This window comes from Gallus gallus, chromosome 9, assembly GCF_016699485.2.
Source record: "Gallus gallus isolate bGalGal1 chromosome 9, bGalGal1.mat.broiler.GRCg7b, whole genome shotgun sequence".
In the NCBI taxonomy this organism is placed as follows: Eukaryota; Metazoa; Chordata; class Aves; order Galliformes; family Phasianidae; genus Gallus; species Gallus gallus.
In genome coordinates, this window is record NC_052540.1 from 18,927,576 (window position 1) to 18,955,523 (window position 27,948).

The following is a 27,948-nucleotide window of genomic DNA, read 5'->3' on the forward strand; positions in this document are numbered from 1 at the left end:
TTATTGACTATAGATTATTCTTTCAGTTTGCAAACTTGAAGTTAATGAAAGATACAAATTCAACATCACTGTTTTTGCTACTTATTAGTATGAGTAGGACAGCTAGTTACCTCAGCTTTCTTTTTCTTAAAAAAGAAAAAAAAAAGAGAGAAAAGAGGGACGAGAGAAGGAATTACAAGAAACCAAGGAAAACCATTTTTCCATTTTCCTCAATTCACAGCCTAGCGAACAGCAGAAGTTACAGAAATGTGCACATCATACAAAATCCAGAGCACCTTGCTCTGCATGTAATACAGATGTGCATATATATATATATATATATATATATATATATATATATATATAAAGATGACAGCAAGTTCTGTTTTTTGTAGACAAGAACCAGAATTAAAGCTGCAGACTGACCCTTACGTGAAAGGGATCTGGTTGACTTAATTCTCTTCTTTGAGCCTGTGCAGAGGCTGCACCACAATCAAGTACTTCACTTTCTCAAGTCCTCGTTTCATTCCTGGGTTATGAACGAGTGCAGATGTCTTTATAACAATGCTGAGCATTTCATTTTGAAATTATAGCAGTCTGTGGAGGCAGGAGGCTGTTTAGTTTAGGTATTTCACAGCACCAGCTCCTGCATTCACACACTGATTGTATGAAGTTCCACAAGGCAAAAGTAGACCTTATGACAAAGCTGCTTCTACAGCTATATTGTCAAAAACAGTACTGTAGAAAGTCAGAGAAGAAATTTTGCAACAACTTGTTTATCTGCCATTTACCAGGCTGAAGATGCCCTTGCGAAGACAACAACAAAAGAAAGCCAAACCTGTGGTTGATATTCTTAACATAGGATTTATTGCATGGTTTCTTTCCTAGAGATACTTTATTACATCAAGTCCAGTGCACATTTAGTTCAGATGCTTGCTTTGAATAAGGCCAAAGCACCCATGGATATATATACACACACACCCACTGAAACAAGGTAGAATGGCAAACATTAAGGAAATAAAAAGATTCAGTTCTGGCAGACCGAGGCCTACCCAGCTCCATATTTTATTAAAAATAGCTATTATAGTTAATCAGAGTACATTTATAGAGTGGAACCCAACTCAGTGTTTTTGTGCAAAATGACAGAGTGGACTTCCATAAAAGCCTGCTTAGCAAAGCCATACAGAATTTTATTTTAAACAGTTTATTTACATTGCTTGGATTGGTACGAAATATAAAAGCAGTTTAGTCTGACAGATTCAGAAACGTCACTAATTACATATAGACAAGACAGGACACTGGTGGTTAAGAAGCCAGAAGTTGAGAACTCCTAATACAGACAGATGGTTAAACCATTACTAAACCATTAAAGAAATGCAGAAATATACATATTTAAATGGTTCCTGAGAGAGCATTGGGTCATACTGACTGAGAGGCTACGAAAGGAGTGAACGTATAGCTTTGAAGGATGACAGAAACACATGAGAAAGACAAATAAAAGCCTGAAATTTAACACACCCAAACTGGGCCCTTGTCACACCAGTAATCTCATGCATTAAATATTGAGCTATTAACCAAACATTTGGATGTCATAGGTTTTGTTTTTTTATTGTTATTTTCAAACAGCCCTAACTAAAAGGGAAAGCCATAACTCTTCAGCATATTCATTTTTCTTTTAATCATTTGTGGTGGACAAAGCTAGTCATAGCCTTTAAACTTACCGTTCAAATAAACCAACACACCACTGTATTGCAGTGAGGCTGCAGAAGATCATAATCAGAGAAACTCAATCCCACTTATTTATAAACAGCTACACTTATAAAATACCTGGAATAAGCAGCTGTACAACAGGTTAAGCAGTCATACTCAGAAGGTCAGGTACTTCATAATGCATCTCCATTTAAGAAATCAACAGTTTGAACATTAAAGTGCTCAGCCAATTGATTAAGTTAGGCAAGCATGGGAGTCATTCAAACCAGCAGTAAGTTATGTGATCATCATCCTTATTTCAAAACTAATTTGTTGTTTAAAGGGGACAGTTTCTGTAAAAGAAAATGCTTCCATTATGTTGGTGAAAAAATTGTGCAAGGGAATAGTGGGTCTTAAACAAAGACCAAGTTACTCACTCCACTGATTACCTGATCCGCATCAGTACAACTAGAAACCCCTTTGTGATTAACTTAGTGTTATCTAACATTTTGCTATTCATTGCTAAGCGCTAATGACTAAGGTACCATTGATGTCAGTAACAGGTCATTTGAACAGCCAGCTGTTTGTCAGTCACTACAGGATCGCGCTGTACTTTAAGTCTGCTTCATATCAAGTGGGTTGTCGATCGACTTAACGTGTGACTCCTCTTTTCAAAGATTGAGGGAAGGCTGACCAAGGATGGAGAAGAAATGCCCTGTTGAGGAAGGGGAAAAAAAAGTAGTCATTTAGTAATCAATGTCAGTAGCTCAGTAGTCATTTCTCAGCCTTGATATATAGATTTCTTACACTTTCTGTCAGGAAGATATTTAAGACAGACAGCTTTTTAAATTAATCATTCAATATTTCTAGATTTTGAATGGCCAAGTTAAACAGCACCAAACAAGCAGTACACAAAGAACAAAGACTTGTTACTAGATCAGAAATTCAGAATGCAAGAACTTGCTTTTGAAGAGTGGCTTTTAAACAAGTATTAGCAAACATTTCACATCACGCTTTTTGCACTACTCACCTCCTTCCAAATGTAAGGAAGGATATTATCACAACCTTGGAGAAACTTAGCTCTCCTCATACCCTACAATTCTCTGTGTTCTTACTAGGCTTAAGCCCCAAATCAGTCACTGAACACATACTTTCTTGGCTACAGAGTGATACACTGTATTGCAACGACTTGTCAAAGCTTGCTTTAACTGCAAATATTTATACACAAAGTAGGTAGAAATCTGATTTTTCTGGTTGTAGAAATACTAGGACTTAAGGACTTGAAATTACAGTGAATCTCATGCATAAATACACCGTACTAAGAGTTGCTTCTTTGTATCAACTTGGATCTTACAGTTTTTACAGTAGTCCTTTACGTACTTTCACGGGCAACCTTCTGTTGCTCGTGCTTTTCAACATGGTCATGGTAGTTAGGTAGCTTGCTGTAGCCATGTAATTCAGGAACCTTTTAAATAACAATACTTTGGCAGGTAAAGGCATGCTTTTCTTTTCTTAAGGAAACGTGTCGGTAGCATGGCTTCTATTTGCAGCCACAGGCAATATTTGAAAGTTAAATCCTCAACCTCTCTTTATATAGCTTTTCTTTTTTTTTTTATTTACATATGGGGAACAAAAAATTAAAAGCACAGATAAAGCTAGCTATTCAAGGCCACCCTGTAGTAATAATACTAGTCCTGAGGACTCTGGCTGGCAAGCTACACTGCTGCCTGGACACAATAAATTGAAACAAGTAGTTGTTCAATATTGTTTTAATTAGGTCTAACTTTTCTTAATTAAAAGTTAAAAAGGAGCTCTGAAAGAATTAACTTGGCATTCAAAACCAGAAATAGCACAATGTGTCAGTGCTGAGTAACCCAGAGCATTACAAGAAGTCAAAGGAGAACTCGATACTGTCTATAACTTTGTGGATTCTAGGTTTTAGGTAGCTGTACCATTTTGTCTTAATCAGGATTGGATGCTTACTTCATACAAGGTGGGTATTAACAGTCAGGATTTGACATACATAACTTTCCAGCACCACACTTGTTATCGTCAGCACCACAAGTGGTAGTAATAATAGGGATAGGACATGATTTGTCCAAAGCACGACCATTGAATCTCTCCAGATTGGAAGAGGTTCTCTCTTCTTCTATAGCACTTGATAGATGACTATTTGGAGAGTCAGGACACAGCACAGGTCGAGGCCTTGAATTTTGAGAGTTCCAATTAACAGAATCGGAGCAATGGACATTAACAACACATTTCACAGATCCATTTAGGCTACATGAAGACAATGAATGAGCAAACTACAATTAGGAAGGGTTCAAGAGTTAGTCCAAGCATGAAGACATCTAAGCTTCAGTGATTTTTCACTATTCCGCCCCCCATGAACGCAGTGCCAGGATTTTAATTAAAACAATGCTTCAATAACAGATTCAACTCCCTGATTGGTCGCAAGACAGATTTCCTACAGCTTTAGTTTGCTACTCAAGAACCATATTACCATCTTTTTGAGAGGCTGGAATCCAAGCCCTGTTCCCCCCCCCCCCCCCACTTTCAGAACTGCTCACTATGCTAAAGCCTATCTCCATTTCTTGGGGATTATGCTTAGAAGGGACTGTATATAATACATAAAACTAATGTTAGAATTAAAATAAATGTAAGATGAATCTCCAACTCAACCCCATGACTCAATCAAAACAGCTTTGTGCCAATTCTATAGGGTAAGAGATGGATTAAAAACCCTATATAACATCAGACAGAACTCAGGCTCTGCTGCCAAGCTGCAGCTTACTCTGAGGTCCAAAAGTTATAGGGAAAGAATGAAACAAGTTTTTTTTACTACTAAATTCCTGTCATTATAGGGAAGAAATTATATACAGAGACACACACAAGAAAAATGCATGACTTGCATTTTCATGAGAAATGAGATACAGTGCTACATCAAAATAAGGACAGAATATTAGAATTCCAAAACAACTGTTGAAGCAATCATAATTGAAGGAAGAAAATCACTACACAGAACTGGGTTATAGCCAATCTGATTTTATGTTAATTTCCTATAAACCAAGGGAGTTCACTGTCATACTTCCTCCCCTCATTAATTTGTATTTCTTCATGCCTATCTAATGTGGCAGATAGTATGGCAATCTTTGTTGTACAATTTAAAGGCCACTCAAACATACTGAATTATCTCTGTATTAAGATTCTGACATACAAATCAGTAGTAGAAAGATACACAGGAAATCCTGTTCTTGACTAGCTGTCCTACAAGCTACAGACTTTGAAGTAATGTTCACTCAGCACAGACTTACTCAGAAAACTAGAAGATGAAAAAACCTCAAAATCTAGAACAATATAGGAGACTCCATTAGAAAATTGTCTGAGCTAATGAAGTAGAAGAGAGCTGCAATAGGTAGCCAAGCATAGCAGGAGTTGCAGCACAGACTAATTTTATTTCACCAAGTTTTTGTAAACACATGAGCAGATAATTCACTTGCCTTTTTAAAAGCTCTGAGGCTGCAACATCTATAGCTCTCTACATCTCCTTCCCAGTTTGTTTCATGGGATATCTATTACTTTACTACGCCCACTGATGCTCTCACCACACTATTCAGGGGCCCACATCTCATTTGTGTTTTGTCCAAAATGAAAAAGCCCAAACCAACATACAGTAGTGCCAGGAGTTTCTTGCTTGTTCAGAATAGGATGCGTATTCCAATTCCAGCAAGAGTTTGTTACCAGCTTAAATGTATTAGCAACTCCCAGGTTCTACTGCATACTAGCACATCTTCCTGTGTTTTCAGTAAGCAAGCCTTCTCACTGAAGAATTTCACTCTGAAAAGAACACATCTATTAACGTAGATAAAAATAATTTTCTCCTCTGCAGATCTTGAAATGGTTATAAGATGAACATTAGAATGACTGTGATCCTAAGGTTACTTGTTTGACCAGCACAGCTAAATAACTTACCGCTAATGACGATGTACTATTCAGACGGCTGCCTATGTAACTCTCATTAGCTGAGTTGGGACTTCTTCCTTCTGTTGCACTATGTGACATTAAAGCTCTTCGAAGAGCTCTCTTCGGTGTTTTTGAGAAAGAAAATGCTCTTGTAACCTGGGGAGTTTGACAAGCACTGTTATACACTGACAAAGATCAGGCTGTAATAGCTACCACAATAAGCTACTATTCAAGTTTTGAACATCTGTAGGACAAGCTCTGAGCCAGAAGTATACAATAGCTCTTCCTCACATGAAAAAAATTAAAACCAAATAAACAAAAGACAACTTGCACGTGGGTCTGACTTTAAGGAGTCCCCTAATAGCCCGTGCTATTCTCACTTTTCTGCCTGACAATGGCAATTTGGAAAAAAAATTAAGAGATGAGAAAAGTCAAAAATAAGGTCTGGTCAACTAGACTTCCCCACGTTCCTTGCATTTTTTGAAAGGTCAGGTCCCCTTACATTAAGATTCTTTCAGTTCAGTCTTCAGCACCTTCTAAACTACAGTATCCTCTACAGTTTTCCTAGGAAACAGCATCACCTTGATGAGAATAAGCCTGCATCAAGGCCACTGAGAAGAATGAGGAACGGATTCCTCCTTGCTGCTTCACCCTCTGTCAGCCCCCTCATACTCCACAGGCTTCAGCAGTACCAGACCAAGAGCACAACCTACGTGACAGGGCAGACAGGCAGCCCTCCTCCTGCTTCCCAGGAAATCCCTCTCAGCAACACAAAGCACACTTCAATCAATTAAGAGCAGCTAAAGCTATATACAAAATAAAGCATATACAGGCAGAGAACAGCCTTCAACACTTATTTCCTTGCAATTTTGAAGTCTAGCATTACAGCATGCACACTTAACACCCATCTCACTTTTGAAGGTATTTGAACTTCGATAACTGCCAATACCATTCAATATTCTAAAAGCAGTTACAGTTGAGGTCTGTTTCTCCAAAGTTTAATCATTTGAACCTTTTAAATAAAGTTCTACAACGATATCAATAATACCTACATAATATTTATAACTACAATACTTTAGATTCTCCAATGAAGATATCCCAAAACTACCTCATCAAAGCCCTCAAGTACTCCCTACCTTCTGCCTTTAAGGAGAAAACTTAAGAGTTTCACTGAGATTAAGTTCTTCCTACAACTGCTATAAGTTCTACAAAGCACCTGAAATGGAATACTAATGCCATTCTGACTAGAATGAGTTCTGCTGTAAAGCACAGTCTTTGCAGTATCTTACCTTTTTTGATGTTTTCTTTATTGCCCTAGATGCTCTACTTAAAGTACTGTCCATATCTTTAGTATTTACTTCAACTGAATCAGGATCAGCAGCATAAATAAGGTTTTCCTATGGAGAAAAATAGTCTTAGTGGTTTCACAAACACAAGCACTTATTAAAATACCATCCTCTAATTCACAAAGTCAGGTTTAGAGATTTTTAATAGCCATATTGCTCTGTATTTTTCTTAACATACAGAGGAAAAAAACCTATTTGTGTTGAAGCGGTTGCATGATATTAACCACCAGTAGTCAGTTACAGAATGATTTCATTACTTTCATGTTTGTTTATCCAGTTTCAAGTTCAGGGCTAACCAAAGCAAAGGCAGTAGGTCTGAAGCATTCGTGGGGAGTTCCAAACTACATACCTATTTCTTTCACTGGCACAAAAGACTCTTAAGAAAAACCTTAAGGATACCAAACAACAAGGTCTAGGGCTATTCCCACTGCCTAAGAACCCAGTTAAAGTTTTTTACTGCCACCATGTGGCAAGTCTATGCTATCTCATTGTCACATAGTATTAAGAGTTACAGAAAATCCGGAGAAACCTTAGACTGACATTCAGCTTGCCACTTACATGAGCAAAAAAGTTACGTACTCACTGCAAACCAATAATTACCTAAACTATAATTAATAGTATTCAGTATAATAGATTGCTATTTGTCAGCACGATTCTGAATGTCTTGGGCAAGATGAGCTAATTTTGTTACATGTAGATTAATTTTCTATTTTATTAAATAGTATTTCCACCCCTTCCTGTTATACTTCATAAAATCAAGAGTGAATACAGGTGACTAATTAAGACTAAGACAGACTGAAGTAAATTAACCTATCTGAATTAGTACTTTGCCTGCTCCGTACTTGAAACTACAATGCCAAGTTTCATATTCCAACATTCCTAGATGAGATTCTAAGCAAGACAGAAGATATCATTTTAATGCAAGCGTGTTCTAAAGTACTCAAAAAGCACAAATACAATCAGCAAGAAAACAGTGCAGAACGTAAAACATTACCAACAAAACCAACCTGGTTTTGCTTCACATACTGCATGAATTTTCAGCAAATTTGAATTACATATACATATATTCTGGGACAGTTAGAACATTGGACAAAAGAGTTTTGCCCTAATTGAAGGGGATCTGTGCTCCCAATTAATAGTTTCCAGCTGTGAAAATCACACACACTGAAATTTTAAGATAAAAGAAGGCCAGCATCTCCCTTATTTCCTTGTTTTAAGGTTGGAGGAACGTCTGTAGGAAGATGCATGTCTCTTATGTTCTCATGCCCATACATAAAGCATATAACGAAGATTAAACCTAACATAAAGAGTTAAACCAACATATAATTCACAATGCTAAGATTGTAGATAAACAGTGAAGCAAGCTGAAGACCATCTGGTTGATATTTGCCCTACCGAAGATCAGCAGTGTGGAGTTTAAATAATTTATAATTAATCTATGCTGGGTGAAGGGTGTGATTCTTTGTTTTATGTACTTATTAGCTTCTGCAGAAGTTAACTTCCAGGCTGCTTCCTCTTCCACTTTTTAACCACTTACTTGCCGACATGCTAGCACAAAGGATTTCTGCTCTACTTCACCTAGAGCATATCCACTATTAACAAGTTCTTTACCTTCCTGTATTCCAAGCCAACAGAGCAAAATATTTCCAGACAAAATGGCCACAGAGTACTTACGGCATCTGCTTTACAAATTGTATTAGCTACATGTCGACACAATGTTTTCAGCCAGTCTTCTTTAGGAGGTTCTTCACTGGTCATTTGGAAGCTGAGTAGCTTGTTGTTGTGTTCTGTGGGTGGACGTACAACTAAGGCAAAAGCTTTGTGGCAATCTACAGAAGTTTTAGAAGAACAAACAAACAAGACAGAGGTAAGACAAAAGAATACTATTTCACATAACTTCCCACCACAAAAGATAATGGGAGTAATCTTTTAGAGCTAACCCTTCAGCTTCCAGGAGTTAGGCTTAGAGGTGATATAACTTGGTACAACAGATTTATTATTTGTGTAACTGCTGCTTTAATCACCCGCAAAAAGAGCTATGAGTTCTGTCTGCATGTCTCAAGGCTGCAACCAGTTCATTCACCAAATAGTTTGCACGCTGTAGTCTGGACTATTTAATTTTTACTGATACAGCAGTGAATATTCTTTAACTCATTTAGTGTTGACACAGAACAACGAAAACATTTACCCTATTGTGTAAGGCAATGAAAGCAAAAGAGATGTCAGTAATAAATGACATTCAAGTGCTGTAGTTAAAGAAGTTTTAGACTTGACCAACACTGCTCACTTAAGAGCAGAAAACAAATCCATTACTGATACTTCAGAGGATATTCAACCCAAGCATGCTAAACACAGTTAAGGAAAGAAACAACAATTCTAAAAACAGCATCTTCTAATTCAGAGTAGCTGACCTCTTCTAAGTAGTATACTGAAGTTCTTAACAAATATTAAACAGTACGCTTGTCTGATGGGAGGCATTTATGCAAGTCCCTAAATAAACCTAGGTATCATAACATCAATAAAGAAAAACCTCTTAAGAGAAGACATACACTAACTTTCTGTAGGTAGTTTTCAGCAGTTAAGCAACATGTTTACTATCTACCTGCTTTGCTATTCCTATTTTTCATTAAGTTTCTACATACAGGTGCTTTAGAGAAGAAACCAGAACAATTCTAACATTCATACCATCACCCCAAGTGAAATATCAAATTTATCTTTCTAGGGTACAGATGTTGAACCTAGTTTTACTTAGAAGTCACTAGCAAGGTTGGAATACTATTTGTAGCAGAGGTCTTGCTGCTCTAGTAATGCATTACTTTAGTGAAACCTCTATGGCCTCAGTATGGCAAAGCAGCCACAGAAATTAAGTCATTTAAGTCTTTTTTCTTAATAGGCTAAGCATAGCTCCTTGGGCATCATTATCACTGTTTACACAATATTTAGTTTCATAATAAAAGCTTTTGTCTCTGCTTTGGACTGAAGTCTCATCTGTTATTTGTAGTTTGGGTTCTGTTTGTTTGTTTTTGCTTTGAGTTTCAGAGCTGTCAAATGCACGGCTTTAAGTCATACTGTTATTTGGTTAACTAACGGTTCCTAATGCCACCTAATAGCTCTGTCAAATCGGCCCACAGTGAGTCTTGAAAAGCCAAGAGATGCCAATACAAGAAATTTTCAAGCTTGCAGACAGCTTCAAACAGAAGCTTATACTAGAATCTCATACCTAACTTGTCATACAACAAATATGCACTGACATTCTGTCTCACAATGAGAAAACCATCATCCTTTAAAAGGGAGTTTTCATTGCTGTTGGAGCATTTTAGATCATACAGACCTTCTGTCTCCCTGATGTCCAGGACTTTTTTGATCTGGGAGAGAGGCATGAGTACAACATGCTTAAGAGAAGCAGGAGGTCTTGTGTGGCCATGAGGACTCTTGAAAGCACCAATGACTTTGTGACGCTTCCTTGCAATCTGCAGTTAAATAAAAAGACAGGTTAAAGTTAGCAAGTATATTGCTGTTTTATTTGCCCTCTGTATTCTTACCTTCTAAAATACAGGTATGAAAATAAAGCCTTGCTATAGAGAAATACACTTTGGAGTATTTTAAAGAACTACATTACTGTATGACAGAAGTATTCAGTGAATTTGAGATAAGAGATGCTTATAGATAGTTCAAGTAGCCAAGAATACTTGTTACTTAGCAGCAATACCCTCAACTCTAGAAAAAATAAAGAGGGAAAGCAGCTTTGTATTACAAGTCTCAATTCTACCCTGAAGAACAAGCAAAGGCACTTGGAAACCTACTACAAGTCAGTCTAGGTTTAAACACTGAAGACAATGCCTATATTGTAAATCAAATCAGACTGTGCTGAATTCTGTCCTAAGAGTATCACTTGCTGTTACTCATCCATGTAGTCATGGAGTAGGTTTCAACAGTGGAGGTATGTTTAACTTTACATTGAAAACAGAGGTAACTTCGGTAGTTTTTATTTTATAGAAGAAATACTTTTAATTAAGGTTCTTGGCTTGTTTTCATTTTCTTTTCCTTCCTTCACAAGTAGTGAAACTAAATCAGCTTTACACCTAGGTAAATTACTTTTCATCATGCATCTTCTTAACACAATATTAGCCTAGGTATATGATACGTGGATTTGTTTTCCTTGTTGGTCAAAACACAGACAGCCCTATCTCAGAGGTATATTTATTCACATTAAATACAATTAAACTTTAAACAGGCCAACAGCCCGCTGAGCCAGACTCCAGCACTTTTTCATCCCTTAGTACTATTTAAAGTGCTATGCAGGTACGTAATTAAATATGTTGAGAATTACGCATTCTCCTTTAAACAGAAAAAAAAGCAGAAATTCTTATTTCTCAGAGGACTACAGATATTGGCATACAATGCAGAAATGCTAGAAGAATACTGTAATATTATTTGATATTACTGCATGTAATAATGAAAAAATTTCAGTGAGTGACAGGACAAGTATCAGTCATTTATGATGCTAGTTTTCAAAATGTGTTAGATATATTGGTCTTATTCCCATATAGAATTGTTAATTGCTTTTCCAAGGCGCAAAATGCCCTTCACTGCTCTTTAATATCAACTTTGTAATTGGGCTATAAGATATATATACAGTACCTACCAAAAAGGTAACATCAGGATGTGTTGAACTACCAGCTGTCTGTGACTTAATTCTTAATTCTGTGACTTAAAGTCTGTGACTTGATTCTGCTTCAAAGTTTAAGTTTTTCTTCTTTATATTCACAGTGTCAAGCATTTTATAATTCATTAGAAGTATTCATATAGTAGTCTTACCTCTAAGCAGTCATTAAACAGAAAGAGTGTGACCTGTTCTCCCCTGTCACAGAGGTCATCACCAAGTGCAACAGTTTCCAAACGCTGAACTAAGCTTCGGTGAGAGGACAAGAGATTGGCCTATGAGACAGAAGCAAAAAGCTCATTAAGCATTTAATTCGAGGACTGGATTACTACTTGCTTACAACTTAACACCGGAAATCTGTTTAAAACAGTACCACTGCATTTTAACCTCACATATTTTTGCAGAGGGAGCAAGAAAGCAAGCAATTATTTTTACAGGTCTGCAGCTTCAGAAAAATTACTTACTGGACATCCATCAACTTCATAAACAACATCAAAGAACTGCCTCTGTGCCTCTGTTTTCCTCTTGTCTTCGTTAATATGTCTGAGGAAAGCACATTATATTACATTTATCTTCAATATCAAGCAACTGTAAATGATTTCACTGCATTTAAGACAAAAATAATGAAGTGAACATTCAGGAAGTTTACATAGTAGCACTTGGACATACCGAAGTAAAGTACATTTACTCATATGTCCAAGCACCATATGCTAAGCATGCATATATGAAACTTCAGAACTATAACATGACAAGAATATTGTTCTATTAGCTGACACAGCATTCAGTTATTGCACAGTTTCCCTTCCTACCCCAAGATGAGGAACCAGAGACGAATTCTCATACGCTGCATTCTACAGGTCTCTTACCACCACCCCAAGTCAACACTACAGTTCACCAGAAGTCAAATGCCAGAGTAATTACACATTAAAAGTTACAAGCATTTGCTCAAGTAAATACATAAAGTCTCATTGCTGGAGACACGTGCTACGCTTCAGAAGAGGTGAACCTTATAATCTGAACAGCTTCAGCTTTAAACTTGCAAAATAGTGCCATCAATAGCTAATACAGGACCACAACACAGACTAACCTTCCACCACCAATACTACACAACCTTTCAATGGAAATTTATATATACCCAAGACTTAAAAGATGCTACCTATCCCCCCACATCTATTCCACTCTATAGGGGACAGAAATAACTAGAACAGAGCAGACAGAACAAAAGAATCAAAAGGTTCAGTTTCATACACAGGTAGGGAGTCAGCAGCCATTCAGACAGAAGCACTGGGTAACAAAAGAAGGTTCTCAAGGACATCAAGGGTTCTGGCACAGGATGACAGAATTATGGCCGTGGCAGAAGGGAAACTGATCTGAGAAACCACAGATTAGTTTTAAGTATTTGATAGCTTGTTTCCCCTCCACTCATTCTTCAGGTGAAGAATCCTTCAGCAATCATGGTAATCACCACCTCCTAAGGAATGCATATTACATACACTTAAATGGAGACAAAGCATATGGTAGCAATATGCTTTAAGTTAAGACAATTTAAAAGAAATGAATAGACCTATACATCTAACAGTTTTATGGAACGAATTTCACTTACGTCATCACTTCCTTTAATGATTCAATAGCTCTCTCTAGAATGATTTTATCTGGGTTGTCTTCTGCTGTATGCTTCTTAAGATCTACAATTCAAAACATTGCAAGTTTTCAGACCCTTAAGAATAAAATGTCGAGAATTTGAAAAGAAGTAGGAAGACAATTTGATTTTTTTTTTGTTAGAGCAATTTCATACCATTTCATCCCCATGAACTACCTACCACTGCAGCCTGCTAAAAACAGCCTTCAGTTTTCAACTGTAGTTGAACACCTGTGTAACCTACGCACCACTGTATTTATGTTGACATATGGTACTCACCTTCAGTTTCCAAATGCAATCGCATTTTTAATCACATGTTAAGCTTACATTACTACCATTAATAGCCAGTTTTACAAGGACTACATACGTGCTTTATTAATTATTCAGATTCATGCCTTAAGAAGTTGATGTGGTCTGTCAAGACAACGTTAACTCACATAGATCTAACTTAGATTTTATCTTTGTTACAGTAAGTGGGTGATCTTGAAAAACACATGAAGCTGTAGCCTTGCTGATATGAATTGCTCTCTCATTTGAACCTCAGTTATACTTGTACTTAAGACAACAAAACTGTTTTCAGAACAAGCTTTTCTAGCTGTTATGTATCTGAAGTACATGAGTGAATTTTTTCTTAAACTATGTTTTCTGCAGTAATTGGTCTTGCTGATTGCCATTAGGTATGCTTAACTCTCAGAAACAAGTATGCTTCATGTGAGAAAAGCCACTCTCAATCACGCCAAAAGCAGCATTATCTTGGTTTTAAATACCTCAGCCAAACATACAAAAGCCACTAGATTACCATTTAGTAGCAGTACAACACTCGGCAACCTTTGAACAGGACGGATAAGTAGCTCAGCTAGGCTCTGACGACCACATTCTGGTTTAGCTTGGTTTATCTAGAAGAAAAGGGGAGAAAAGGAAATAATTCTTATTTCTCCCATTAAAAGAGAAGTGGTCTCCTCTCCAAGGCTAGCATTGTAGTAGAAGTTTCCCAGAGTCTTTCAACGCAGGTACACAGTCATTAAGAGATCACGTTAGAAGACATTCAAATCTAGTTGTTGTTTATCACTTATCTTCTCAGAATGATTCAACTGTCCATATTATAAACTTCTCAGACTTTGTTCCGGATCCTAAGGCACAGTGAGACACGGGACAGCTGGTTGCATTCTTTATCATTTCCCCATCATTTAATTATTAATACGCAGAAACAGTCCCTAATATCTCAGAAAACAAGAGCTGAGATCTTTTAGCTTGAGTGTTTTGGGTTGGTTTTTTTTTTTTTTTGATATATGCTTGTTAGATGCAGAAGATTTAAAGCTACACTGAACTAAGTCAGCTATATAGGTTTATCTAGAACCTTGGGAGTATAAAGATTCCTCTACAGACAACTTTTTCTTTGAAGATAGTCTTCTCTTAAATCCTCACTTATGCTCCTTCTCATTAGCCAGAGGAATAGTGAGACATTCTACCTCTTTGAAACTTCACAGTTACCAAGAGCATTCCCAAAATAGCTTTTAACTCACAAGTCCTTAACACCAGGAAGGGGATCAATAAAGAGAAAAAGTATGTATTTAAGAGATAAATAACTTTTTCAGCATATAATCAAACTAGCTTAGAAGCTGCAACAGACAAGGAACCCAGACCTCTCAGTAAATAGTCTCATGAGGAGCTTAAAGGATTGTAGCTCAAATCCTTCCTATTTCTGTCTCACGAAGAAGCATTCCACATTCCTTCAAATTTTCAAAATTTCAAGTTTTTCCATCAACTGCACTAAATAGTTTACTTGGTGATAGTTGCCAAGTTTGCACAACTCTGAGCAAAACACTTACCTTCAGGAAGGCATGAAACCTTGGCTTCTGTTTTTCACATCTAGTAATAGTTTCCTTGCTCATTTCAAAGAAGTTCACAAATGGTGGATATGTTTTCAACAAGTCTTTTGACTAAAAAATAAACAACTGTTAGAGCTCTGCTTTACATATGACATAGCATTGCACATATGTCCATACACCCTGAGCTGCTCAAAGGCACATTTTAATGGAGAATAAAGCATTGTAAACCTGTGCATGCTCACGTAACAAGTTCGGACATTTTTGCATGCCAAATATTCAAGATTCAAGGCTGCTTATGAAATATAGACTGCTCTCCAAGATCAAACACAAATGTGACAATCCTAGAAGCCACCAAGCAGCTCTCTCAAGTTGGAGATTCTTATCTAACAAGATACTTTTGGTGAAAGTTTTGGAAATTTTAGATATTTTCTACAGCATGTGCAATCACTTTTAGGAAAAAAAAAAGACATTAAATAACCATAAGCAATACCTCAGATCAAGAGCTTTTGAATACAAAACATTCTTTGCCTCAGCATGATTAAGACAGCAAAAGCACAAGATAAGTAGCAGGCTTGCTATGTTAAAAAGTACTGCAGTCCCAGACCTAGCTTTCATGTTCTGTACATTATGTACTTGTGAAAAATAAGCAGTCATTATTTACACATTTTAAGTCTTCAAGGAAAAGTGCAAGTGCCTTCAAAAAGTTAACTTCCTAATTCCATATTATTGAAAGGAGGCAGAAGATTTCAGAAAGAGTTCCTTCCATCATTTAAGTAGAAAAATATCTGTAGCATTGCAGATTGAAGGCTGTTTTTAATTACACCTATTTGAAGTTTTAATCCATAATGCAAACAGACAGATGCATACTCTTAATCTTGACAGGGATTACTTACACGAAGTATATCACTTAACTCAGCTAAGAAGTCTAAACAGAAGATACAGTGATACCAGTCAGTGTTCTTGCTTACTCAGTACTGTTTTGCTTATGTTTGCTAGATCCTACAGTGGGTTATTTGTAAAGTAATAGCTCATAATAGTTCTAATGCATAAAAACCAGAAACTTACATATTTAAGAAAGATATTGCCAATACTTTTGCTTTCAGTCCAATTCACCATAAGATCTTCCAGGTCTTCCTAGATTAGGTTGAGAAGAGTGAAAGAAAGCTGTTATGCACGTATCAGCTTGATAAGGATCAAGCTTATTTACTGTCACCTAGTAACAGGGACAAGACAGTACAGCTGAAGTTCAGGATTCCCTGTGAACTGAAAGGTTTCACCACTAGTCTCCATTTGTTTCTGCTACTTATCTTCATTACACCAAAGTTGAGCAAAAACAGACAACTGCTGTACCTCAGTGATTTTGAGTACAGATCATGAATGGCAGTATTAGTTAAGTACAACACTCAGAATTCAGGTACTCAATTTATAAATGAAGTTCTTAAAAGTAGATTTCAGATTTGCACTTAATCCACCCTAATGAATCTGTATCCACTCAGTAGCTATGACTTAACACAAGCAGAAAGAATTTCAAGTTTGCATCATATCTTCCTCTGTAGGGGGAAGTTACAGTTTACCTTGATTTTAGTGTGTACATCAAGAATATCTGGAATGCTGCCAAATATAGTCTTAATCTCTTCCTGTGCAAGTATGGGTCCTCCAAGTTGTCCTTCCTTCTCCAATGGAACTTGAAATAACTGATGTATTAGACAAAGAATCATTACATCTTCCATGCATTGTGTAAGAAATAATTATGAAAACAATGGTGTTTTCTTCCAGATCATACTTTCCTACACTTACAATCTTGATGCATCTTGTTCCCATTTAACAAGAACAGATTATGGAAGAGTGGTTTCCAGATGCAAATGCTAGGTTAGTTAACATTACTAAACAATAACCCTTTTATCTTCTCCTCTACTCACACACATTCTTCAGGAATGACAATCAGCCACAGCAGAAGCAAACTTCCTAGGAAGTGAAGCTCTTCCTGTGAACTGCTTGCTATTCTGCTCTTCTTGCAATAGCAAACAGTGTTGGTGTTTTTTTCTACCTCTATGCCCTAATATCTTAAAAGCCAAAGTCATGAAGAGCCTATTTTCTTAAAGTTTAATATTTTCATATCAACTAACTTGTAATCTGAGATCTGCAGTTTGTTTATGACTTCCAGATTTCATAATTAACAACGTCTTGAATATTAAAGTGTGTGAGTATGTATACATCATCCCTCACACACCTTTATTGCTCCAAGTTCTGAAAAGCCCAAAGACCACAAGTCACTTACCTACACACCAGGTGTCTTATCACAATTGAATTGTACTTGCTGTAATACCAGCTTACCTGAATAATTGTTGTAAGAATATCAACGTAGTTACTTTCTGTCTGATATAATTCCTTTGCAACCTGCCATCTTGCAGACTGCTTTACTGGAAGAGGAGTGGAGTTTTTCGATGGCCTTGCACAAGATTTCGGCGTTTCTGATTAAAAGATATTTCCAAAAGAAAACAGAGTTCTATAATAAATTAGAGTTCCTGAAAAGGTCACCCTCCAAGAGGGAAACTTTCAGAATTCAAGGGAATTAAAAAAGGCTATTTATTTAGTCAGAGCTCTTCCTAAAAATGACTTTATTAGTCCTACTGCAGACTAATAGAAACGTGCTATTCCTCAGAATTAGTCTTAGACTATTAAAACACTAGTAAGCCATTTACAGACTGGTCAGTGACTCAACCCTCTTATGCCTAGTACCAATTGAAGGCTGAGCACTGAACATTTACACATGGGAGTTACATTTTTCTAATTTTGCTTTGCTACATCAACAAGTCTTTCAGGTGCCTACCATCTTTGCACTATATATGCAGCCCAAAACCATTGAATAAGATCAGTCTTTACAAGCAAAACCTGCAGCATTTCACAGTAGGCAGATGACTGGTGCAAGTGGAAAACGACAGATGAGAAAAGAGGGTAATTTTTCTTAAAAGTAAAGTTAACCTGGAACAGTCCACTGTTTTTAAATACCTGCATATGTACTGGACAGCAGAGACCTGTACACACTTATTCTGATGTCAAAGTCCATTATAATCACAGCACCTATTAAATAAGTGCTATATCTATTGTTTTCATTGTTTCCTGAAACTGTCCACTGATGTTGCATTAGAAGAAGATTCTGTACGAGGGGTTACAAGAGTTCTAGCATTATCTAGGAAATCTGGTCATTGAGAATGAGCTTGTTTCTCAGATCCCTTCTGAGTTACGACTAAAGGCTGTGCCTCTTTCAAATTGCTTACATGATTTAGAATGGTTTAGAATGGAAAAGACCTTAAAAGATCCAGGGACACACAAGGTTGCCCAAAGCCCCATCCAACCTGACCTTGAACAACTCCAGGGATGGGGCATCCCTGACTTCTCTGGACAGCATGTTCTAGTGTCTTACTATACCTATAGGGAACAATCCCTTCTTAGTATCTAATCTAAATCTACCCTCTTTGTTTAAAACCATTTCCTCCTATATACAGGAAAGATATAATATTTTTACAGTGTTTTAAAGTTCTCTTTCTTAAGAGCACCAGTAACTCCTCTCTGTACGTACTGTTGAATATGCTAACTGTGATGAAAGGAAGCAGCCTGGCCTCTATTGGAATGCCTCACTTTGACCCTGCATTCCACACACTTCAAGGAGAATGTCTGGAATTACTCAGGAAACCTGTAGCAAATATTGAAAGGCTTCTCCGTCACTACCGTTATCACTTGTACACACAAAAATCTTAAATACTGCAAGTGCACCCAAATGAAGGTTTTTAGCTATACCTCCATTCGTAGTGCTTGATTCTGGAGTGTTAGAAATGTCCAACAAGGACCCAAGAGAAAGCGAGTGTTCAGCTGATGGGCGCTTCCGAGGAGGAAAAGGTGACATGTCTGTTTCTCTAGTCAGCTGTGCAAGAGTCTCTTTCAAACGACGTCTTTTACGATTGCTGTTTGGAGTACTCAGAGAAAGCTGTGACACAGACTTTTTGAGGCCAGGACTCTCTGACTGCAGAGAAAGAAAGTTCAGTTTAGTCTTTTTACTTGCTGTTTCCAGCACAACTCAGGGCAAAGATAGGTCAGATGAGCACACAAAACATTTTTTCCCCCCCTCAAGAAAACCAGACAAAGCCCTGTTTTTATTTTGTAAAAAAATAGGTTTTTTTTTTTTTTTTAGTAAAACTAGGTTCAGCTTTCAGGAAACAAAAGGGCTTCTCAAATCAATACTCTAGAGGTAAACTTACAATTCAATACTGGGATTTAAATGCTGCTTAAAAAAAATATTAATTTCTGGCCCCACACATATAATTACACATACTAATTTCACAACCAAGTACAAGTTGTGCTGAACTCATTCACATAATACACACCTTCTCAAATAAATACATGGACTCTCCAGCTCTGGCATCCATTTGAATGCTTCCCCAGAACCACTGAAGAATAAGGAAACCACACATTAAAATCACAAAGTTTAAAATGTTCAAAGTAATGTATGTAGTATTAAGACAATTTGCATGCTGAATGCAAACAAGTAGCTTAAGCTAAAGAAAATGAGTCTCGCATATGGAGCAGTACATACAAGTATTCCTTCAAGAACTTGGAAGCACTAACCTCTTGCTTTACAATATAGAGTTTCTTTAAAGGTTCAAATGGAATCTCTTTTACTGTACTTTCCTCAACCACTAAGTGTGTACACCTTTCATCACCAACTGGTAAATAACATCCTCCTATAGAAATAAGAAAACAAAAAGGTAAATTGCAAGACAGAATTATATTGTTAGAAGTTATTTGCTTGATAGTTTTAGAGCACCTAGTATAAAGGTCAGAAAAGTCAAGGAGAAAAGAACTTGCAAAATACCCCATGTGTTACCAGCAGCAGACAGCTCCTAGGAAATAAGCAGCAGCAAACTGTAGTAAAGTACATATAGAAAATGTTGAGAGAAGGCATAGCTCAGAGAGCATTTAAACCTCCCTGGAAATTAATATTATACTTTATTGAAAAGCTTTTCTTCCTTATTTGTAGAACAAGGCAGGTATACTCTGTGTGACACAGAGGTTCTAGCCTGTGAATATTCTTATAAAAATCTTTAGAGAAAAAAGGTCAGGGAAAAAGAAAAAAAAGCAGCCAACTTGCATGTTGTGAGGACAATTTGCTATTACAAGCTTGTTGCATTCCTACTTCTGTAGTTCTATTGCATACATGCTCTAACAACACAAGACCAGAAACACAGTTATCCATTACCTCATGACTGTTCATGCAACTCTTAACGTAACTCTACACTACCAAAAAACTCAAACATCTCCTAGCAAGCGTTTTACCAGTAATGTTTCATACCAAAGTCGAAAATTCCCTAGGATATTTTCAAGCATCCTGTAATTTCTTTTAAGATGACCTAGTTTCAATCAGTCTTAAAGTCTTCAGCAGCTGTAAGAACTTAAGACATCTAAAAATCAATTTAGAGCTTTCCATGTTGAAGATTCTTCATTAATGCTTTAGGATTCATGATCCAGGATTTTGCTTCAGTGAAATCTTTACCAGCTATAAGCCCCATTCATTTGAAAGGTAAGCATTTACAAACAATAACCTTGCATTTCTGTCATTTCTTCCATGTTTGCTTTCTCTTCATCGGAGAATCCAAGGAAACTTAGCAAGCAGTCCTGGAAGGGAGGAACTTTGAACTGATTTCTAACATCATCATCAGCTGCACAGAAGTCACTAGAAAAAGGGTGCACAAAAGTCACTAAATCAGTACTACAACACTACTTAAACTCACAATACTACAAGTGAACAGGACATAAGTTCAGGGCTGAAGGAAAGTAAATACCTACATTTCATTCCTTTTCTCCCAAGCCTTATATATCCACTCAGCTTTCATGATAGGAGTACCAAGACTCACAGCAATCTACAAAACAAGAAGTGCATAAACTGCAACAAATAGTTTTCTATTTAAGTTCCTTCCATGCCAAGAAAAATTCACACATAGCTTTTACTTGTCAAGACACGTACTGGAAAAAAAAAAGTTAACCTATTCCTTCAAAAATTATCTGACAGCAAAACCTAGAAGTTAAGATGCATCTCTTCAGTGACTAGGAGACAGGACCAATAGCTACTTTGATATTTACTTAAAAGTGCATTGTTAGTCCAATATTCTTTGTCACAAGCACAAAAAACCAAAATCAATTCACAGTTTCAGTGAAATACAGAATCTTTTTCCTGCTTCCTATACTTTTTAGGAAGATGAACATCTCAGTCTGCTTGTACTAAATAGGAAGCAACTAGTCAGGAGACTGCAAAGTTACCAAACATTTCCCATTCAGGTGGCAAAAAAAAACAACAAAAGAAAACTGTTTGACTAGAGATAGAAAGTAGGTCAAGCACATCATAATAACAATTTGGTCGATGTTTAAGCAATGACATTACCTTAACATTTTGGTTCCTGTTAATTACAGAACTTGTCTACTACAAAGAAAAACTCTGCATTCATGGAATTATTTAGATCTCTAAGAGAATGGGTATCCAAGATCAACAGCAGATGGGGATGAACTTGCAATTACAAATCATTGTTGGTGGTACAGAGAAAAAAAGCTTGTAACTTACAAGCTGAAATAAAGTTTAAGGAATTTGTTACAAGAGGGAAATTCAGAAAGTTCTCATGAAGTATCATTCAAGCTTACATACTCTGAATTTATCTCCATGTGTTGAATTAGCCACCAGATGCGTAACTTTTGAGTTGAAGTCCTTTCGAATAATTCCACCCATATGATGAACTAAGGTCACCAGCTTAACCTGCAAAATAAAGAAAAAAATAAGCTTACAGTCAATCTTTTGAAATAACACATTGCAGAGTGAGAAAGGTACAAGAAGAATTTACAAAACAAGTGATAGAAGGTTACATTAAACAGCTAAGACTAGAAATGCTCCAGTTTGTTCTCCTTGTTTTTAAGCTATAGTTGATACAAGAGCTACCTGTTTCCATCTCCCCTTCCTTTACTTCTTTTAATTATTTTAGAGATCCTTGTTATGTAGCTTGACAAAGACTTCAAGCCATCAGTATACCGGTGATCAACATCATGCATAATGCCTTCATCATTTCACATGAAATAAATTTGAAGCATGTTATCCTCGCTGACCGAGTCAGTTCTACCTGAAGGGACAGCTACCAGAATTTACATAAAAAATGGCAAGTTGTCCAGTCTGCATCTAGACTACCAAACATCGCTAGCTCTAAGAGCAAGTAAAGGATTTATATACTTTTATTTAGTCCAAAAATCAAACTACTGACTGCCAGTCATTCAACAGGAATATTAGACACCAATTGCATTACCGAGAAGGTAAAGCACTGGAGTACAAGACCACCTAATGTTTAGTTAGGTCAAGACTCAAGTCTTAATAGCATGACAGCAAGATACAATAACATCAGGTGCTCTGAATAGTATTGAAAAGCTTTACCTGACCACACTACTTCTTATAAAAATACCAGAATGTTATTGGGTAAATAAGATCTTATCAAAAAGCCTGAATCCACAAGCATTTAAACAGCTACAACTCAGTAGCACTTATTATATCATTCCAATAAAAAGTTAATCTAATAAAGTCTTGCTACTATCCATTCATATCATTGCCTTTGGATGAGCAACAGAAGAACAAAGCAGCTCATTCCTGATGTAGAACTTCTAGTCATGGTTAAATCCTACAGGTGATAGAGCAGAAGAGCATTATAAAAATCACACTTAACATAGCTTTACCTATCCAAAGGGGAGAAGAAAAAAAATTCTTACTAATTCATCTTTCTTCCTGAATCCTGTAAAGCAGAGTACCAAGTTCAACATACTTGCGCAGTACAGTGGACGACATGAGAAAGGTAAAGGCTGAAACAAGATGAAGTTGGCTCATCAGTTAAAAGTATAATACATATTTTAATAGAAGCAATATTCTTAATATAATAGTTATTCCTAATATTAAGGCATATGAAACGCTAGTCTAAGCCTGCATGTTGAGTTCTGCATCAGCTTCAGATCTAGCAATAATGATAAACTAACCAGAGAACTTCCAAATTCCAAAGGAAATTGGAAAACTTTCAACTTCACACATTTTCTTTTCCCCAAACTACCTTCCTTTAAGTGAGGACTTTTGAAAATAAGTGTCTACTGGTACATACTTGTATGCTGTCTTTCATAATGGCATAACCCCACAGCTGCTGCAGTAGTTGTGATCTTACCACTGTCTGGCCATGCTTTCTCATTAGATGCAGTAATCTAATCTGATACTCAGAAGTTTACTTCTCTCAGAAGTATCATCATGACAATGTTTGTGATTCACAAAGCAAAGGAGATTGTTTTGAACACTTCATACTTACAACTCACTGCATGAGAGAACTACCCAGCTGATCTCATAAGCAGCACTTACCTCTCCTTTTTGTGCACAGTGCAGTACTACTGGTGGCCCAATGACACGACAGTCTGCTTTGCAGAGGTTGTTAAAGATGGAACCTTGGAAGTCTGTTACAACGAAGACAGACTCAAATTCTGGGGAATCACAGTCTCCAAGCTCTTCTATTGTATTCGTCTTTATGTAGGGAACTTTAATTTCCTTAAGCAGGACAGGAAGAGGCAGAATGTTATTCAAGCAACATGCTTGGATTAGTATCAAAATTAATTTTTATTTTCGACCACCAGGAAAGCGTACAATTCAGACTTTGACAGACATACTATTAAAAACAGTGACAAAAGCTGGATGAGAAACATTGTTTTCTAGCATAAGAATAGCTATGAACTGCACAAAGAAATTCTTAAAGCAATTCTTGCCTCTGAAGAAAAAAAAAAGTAATTACTTAAGTAGTTTTACTTATCAGTTCACAGTGACAAAATAGCACTGGCAAATAACTACAGACAGGGAGAAAAAGAGAAGCAAAATGAAATGTCTCCCTTTAGACAGTCACAATAGTTTAAGGCGCTTCTGGATGCAATTAAAAAGCAACACTCAGCTTGTAACAGCTAGCTCTATGCTGCATATGATCTTAAAAAAACCAAAAAAACAGAAGTCAGTTAAGTTTGTTGCTTGATATTTCTAAAGATGTAATAACATTGCCTATCAATCACTAGTTCCAGATTTTATTTCCTAGGGTTTTGGTTTTTTAATATCAAGAAACAGAGAATCACCTCTTAAGGTTAAACACAGCCTTCAAGTGAAAAATAAGACAGTTAGCCAATCATGAAGGCAGTTCATAGCAAAAACTTGTGTTAGCTGAGTAAGCATGCATTTGGATGCCTCCACTGATTTCTCACCCCTCTAGAAAACAGCTACTGAAGAGCTGCAGATATTGCTTCCTTGACAGATGTTTGAAGTTAGAGAAAGTTTTGAGAAGATTGAAGAGCTGCAAGTGATACCACCAAAACATCTGCATCACATGTGACCATTATCCCAATTAACATAGATTAGAAGAGTCCACACATTTCAGTCCCAGTGAAGTGCAACATGCTGCATGCAATCACACGTGCTTAATTGCATGACATACCATATGAACAATACTTTTTATTAGTTTTTCTTCAGATTTACCAGGGCTAGTTTCCTTTATCTTAATAACTGGCACTTCCATTATCCTAATGGTCTGTGGAAGAGGAGAACTTTAGTACAGAACCACATTGGTTAGCAGAAGTCTGAAAAACGACATCTCATTTCAGTACTTTTTTTTTTGTTAAGAAAAGCAAGAAAACAACCTCAGACACACATACCTCCAAGGCTTTCAGAAGCTCCTCACGCTTCCCTGCTTCCTGAACCAAAACCACTCTCGTTTCTATTTGAGGCATTTCTTCTGTTTATAGGGAAACAAGGATAACATCCATATTTCAATAGAAAAACCCATGCTAATTCTAAATCAAGCGATAACATCTAGAAGAAGCAGACTATAACCTTTTCAAGACAGTTTATTTACCAGGAACAATCCTGAAAATAAGTGTTGCCTCAAGAAGACTGTCCCTGCATTAAAACATGCTCAACTGACCATACAGCATAGACTTCTAGTATATGGTACAAAAAGTATCCTTTAATTCACAACCATAGAATCAAAGTAAAATTGACTTGATACTTGTAATAGAACTGGATAGCAAGACTTGCTGGAAGATAGACAGATGGTACCTTTGCTAGCTTCTATGCTCCCAGCTAACAAGGCTCACTATTTCCTAATAACTAATCAGTTTCACAAGGGAATACGAGAAGCAAAATTAGATATCTTGCTCTTTTTTTGTTCATGTATCAATAAGCTTTCGAAATGAAAGGAAGAAGGGGCAAGCATTGCCTCCAACAGTCATTTGCTCAAGAAGACTGACTGTTTTGCAGGCAAACAGAAATGCCTTAGTGTGTTTTCTGTTGGGTTTTGGTTGCTGGCATCTTAGGATTAGTTAATAAACTAAATAAATTTCAAAAAGATTAATAGTCTTGAGTTTAAGGGCTACTTGTAATCCTGCACAACAGAGCAACTGCAGTTTCCAAACACTTGCATCAGTTTATCACTTAAAATTATTCCATAGAAGCATCTTTCAATACATTAGCCAGAAGGCCCATTTAATTCCATGGCTACAAGCCAAAATTTTGATAACAAAATGAGTTTAAAATTAAGACCGCTCCTTTGCCAGTGGAAGGATCCCAAACCAACACCCTTTTGGCTGCACTACGCATAACTCTGCGGTTCAGCACAGCAATTCAAGCTTTCCAAAACTTAACATCCACAAAGTAATCAGTCATTGTAAAATGTTGGTCTTAGACTTCTTACATCACCTTCAACATCCACAACAGATCCAGGAAACACATTCTCTTTGGAGTTTTCTACAACTTTTGAATCAAGAACAGAAGAATCAGCCAAGAGGCTCCTCCCGCTTTCAGACACCAGCGTACTGCTGTCAGCCATGGTTACTTCTTTCCTTCTTCAACAGCTAAAAGATAGATGTGCTCATTTAAGCTACAGTTGCTAAGAAGCTCCTTAATGAACCCTATGACTAAGGCTGTCAGAAGTAACTTTAGACTTCTAAAAAGTTTGCGCATGAAAATCCCACTCACACTGACAGAACAGTTACAGAAGAATATTAATCACAGAACTGGTAAAAAGGATTGTCCGTAAGTCTATTATGGAAATAGTGAAACACCAGCAAAAGAGTAAGAGTACAGAAAGTATGTTGCTAAGCTTTGAGTTTTCACATGAACTGAATTACTTCTGTCACATTAAAAACAAGCAACCAGAAAGAAGAACCAGCAGTTTGCAAGCAAAGTGAAATCAGGTTTCTCAGAATGAATCAAAGCCTGTACAAAGCTATTAAGCATGTATATAAAGCTAACCACACAATTGAGGCTATTGTCCTACATTATTACAGTACTGTAGAAGTATCCATCATTAGATGCCTTCCGTCTTCTCACAGATAGATGTCCATCCCTCCTTGTTCATTAAGGAGATAAACTGGAAGAGCATAGGTCTTAATTCTTTCTTTCTGCACAGGTATCTACCTGAATCTTGAACCTGAAAATATGTTCTAAGATACCTGTCTGTGAGACAGTGCATCTTCTTTCCTGCATGATGCAAGAAGTATACATTTCCTCTGATTCATCAGTTACGTTAACATAAGTGTTTACGAAGCAATATCAAGAATTACCTAGAATAAGCCCTGTAACCTAACTGCTGTAGTATAACAACCCTCTGTATCACTTTAACTGAAGAAGTGCTCCTGCATTTATAAGTGCCCATTAAAAAATAGCAGTTGCCAAAAGACACATTAAAGCACTGCTTGAAAGAGAATTCGTGAAGTAGCAAAACTTGAGAGCAGCACGAGTTGTGCAATGCCTACCCAATCCCACGGGAAAGTAAAAACTGGAAGACAAGTGAAGTATATGTACTGGCATGACAGCAACATAGAAAGAAAAAACAGCTACTTATCTGCAGAGTTGGATCAAAAAGTGTCCAGTTAAGTCTACTGTTAATTTAAAGCCCTACAGATTTCTTCACAAATTCAGATATTATCACTGACATGACTCCTGTCCCAGCGCTATAGTTATACATAGAAACAAATCAGCAAATACACACTCCCAGAGAACCCGGTTGCATGTTACAAAGTAACCCATACTTCAGTTGGGCACTGATTTTCTAGATGGCTTTCCTAGTTTATTTATTCATGTGCTTTCATTTTGGATGCTTTAAGCTCTGTTATAACAGCCTCAGATTAGTCAATAACACAGCAAAGCTAGCCGACAGAGCCACACACTGGCAGTGCCAAGGCACAGAAGAGAACAAACAGCACACACAGAAGACGTGCACATAGCAGGATCCCGTACATAAGAGGGAACAAGAGACCTGACGATGTCACTACAAAACTAAAGCAAACCTAAAAACGATTACAGACGACCTCCCTATCGCTCGGGGAAAGCCTGAAAGTTACAAGATACCTGCACCCTAGAACAAGCCTTAAAAGAGGAGATGTCACCAAAGCTACCCGTTAGCAGCTCTCCCCGGGAGGCACAGGGCAGATACAGTCAGAAGGCGGGGTGACGCCACCAGCTGCTCCAGAGCTCACGGGCCGGCAGGTGCCAGTGGGCCGGGCCTCCCTTCCGCCTCGGGCGGACGCTGCCCCGCAGGCGACCCCGGGCCTTCTTACGCCCCACGCTGCCCGCACCCGGAGCTGCCCCTCCTTGGGCTCGGTTTAGCTCCGAGCCCGACCCGGCCACATCGCTCCGCACTCCCCCCCAACCCGCCCATGCCCGGCTCCCTCTCACCGCCACCTGCCACCAACCGCAACAACCACCACCATCACCAGCCGCCGTCACCAATTCAAAAAGCGAGCCGCCGC

At 37.4% G+C, this 27,948-nt stretch overlaps 1 protein-coding gene across 7 annotated transcripts; it reads right to left on the reverse strand.

Moving 5' to 3' along the window:
- Positions 1-823: 823 nt before the first annotated feature.
- ECT2 (epithelial cell transforming 2) lies at positions 824-27,948 on the reverse strand. Of its 7 annotated transcripts, none has more exons than XM_015291706.4 (25): positions 27,892-27,948; positions 25,895-26,049; positions 24,853-24,932; positions 24,636-24,728; positions 23,528-23,710; positions 22,900-22,989; positions 21,800-21,907; positions 20,950-21,023; positions 20,706-20,836; positions 19,732-19,847; positions 19,491-19,553; positions 18,907-19,129; positions 17,443-17,579; positions 16,683-16,802; positions 16,174-16,242; positions 15,109-15,219; positions 14,079-14,175; positions 13,244-13,325; positions 12,105-12,183; positions 11,796-11,915; positions 10,309-10,447; positions 8,652-8,806; positions 6,921-7,028; positions 5,641-5,787; positions 824-2,383 (listed from the first exon to the last, which is right to left on the reverse strand). In XM_015291706.4, the coding sequence occupies exons 2-25, from the start codon at positions 26,022-26,024 to the stop codon at positions 2,294-2,296; spliced, it is 2,745 nt and encodes a 914-aa protein (XP_015147192.1). In that variant the 5' UTR covers positions 26,025-26,049; positions 27,892-27,948; the 3' UTR covers positions 824-2,293. The 7 variants fall into 7 exon arrangements, with proteins under 7 accessions (XP_015147192.1, XP_004943527.1, XP_004943526.1 ...); XM_004943470.5 differs by having other exon boundaries at positions 27,881-27,907; XM_004943469.5 differs by having other exon boundaries at positions 27,875-27,907.

Excerpts from the sequence above, each read along its gene's own strand:
- ECT2 (XM_015291706.4), bottom strand. The coding sequence starts at position 26,024 with ATGGCTGACAGCAGTACGCTGGTGTCTGAAAGCGGGAGGAGCCTCTTG. Across the intron at positions 17,580-18,906 it reads ATCAAGCACTACGAATGGAG|AAACGCCGAAATCTTGTGCA; the intron begins GTATAGCTAAAA and ends TCTTTTAATCAG. Across the intron at positions 15,220-16,173 it reads GCAATATCTTTCTTAAATAT|TCAAAAGACTTGTTGAAAAC; the intron begins GTAAGTTTCTGG and ends TTTATTTTTTAG.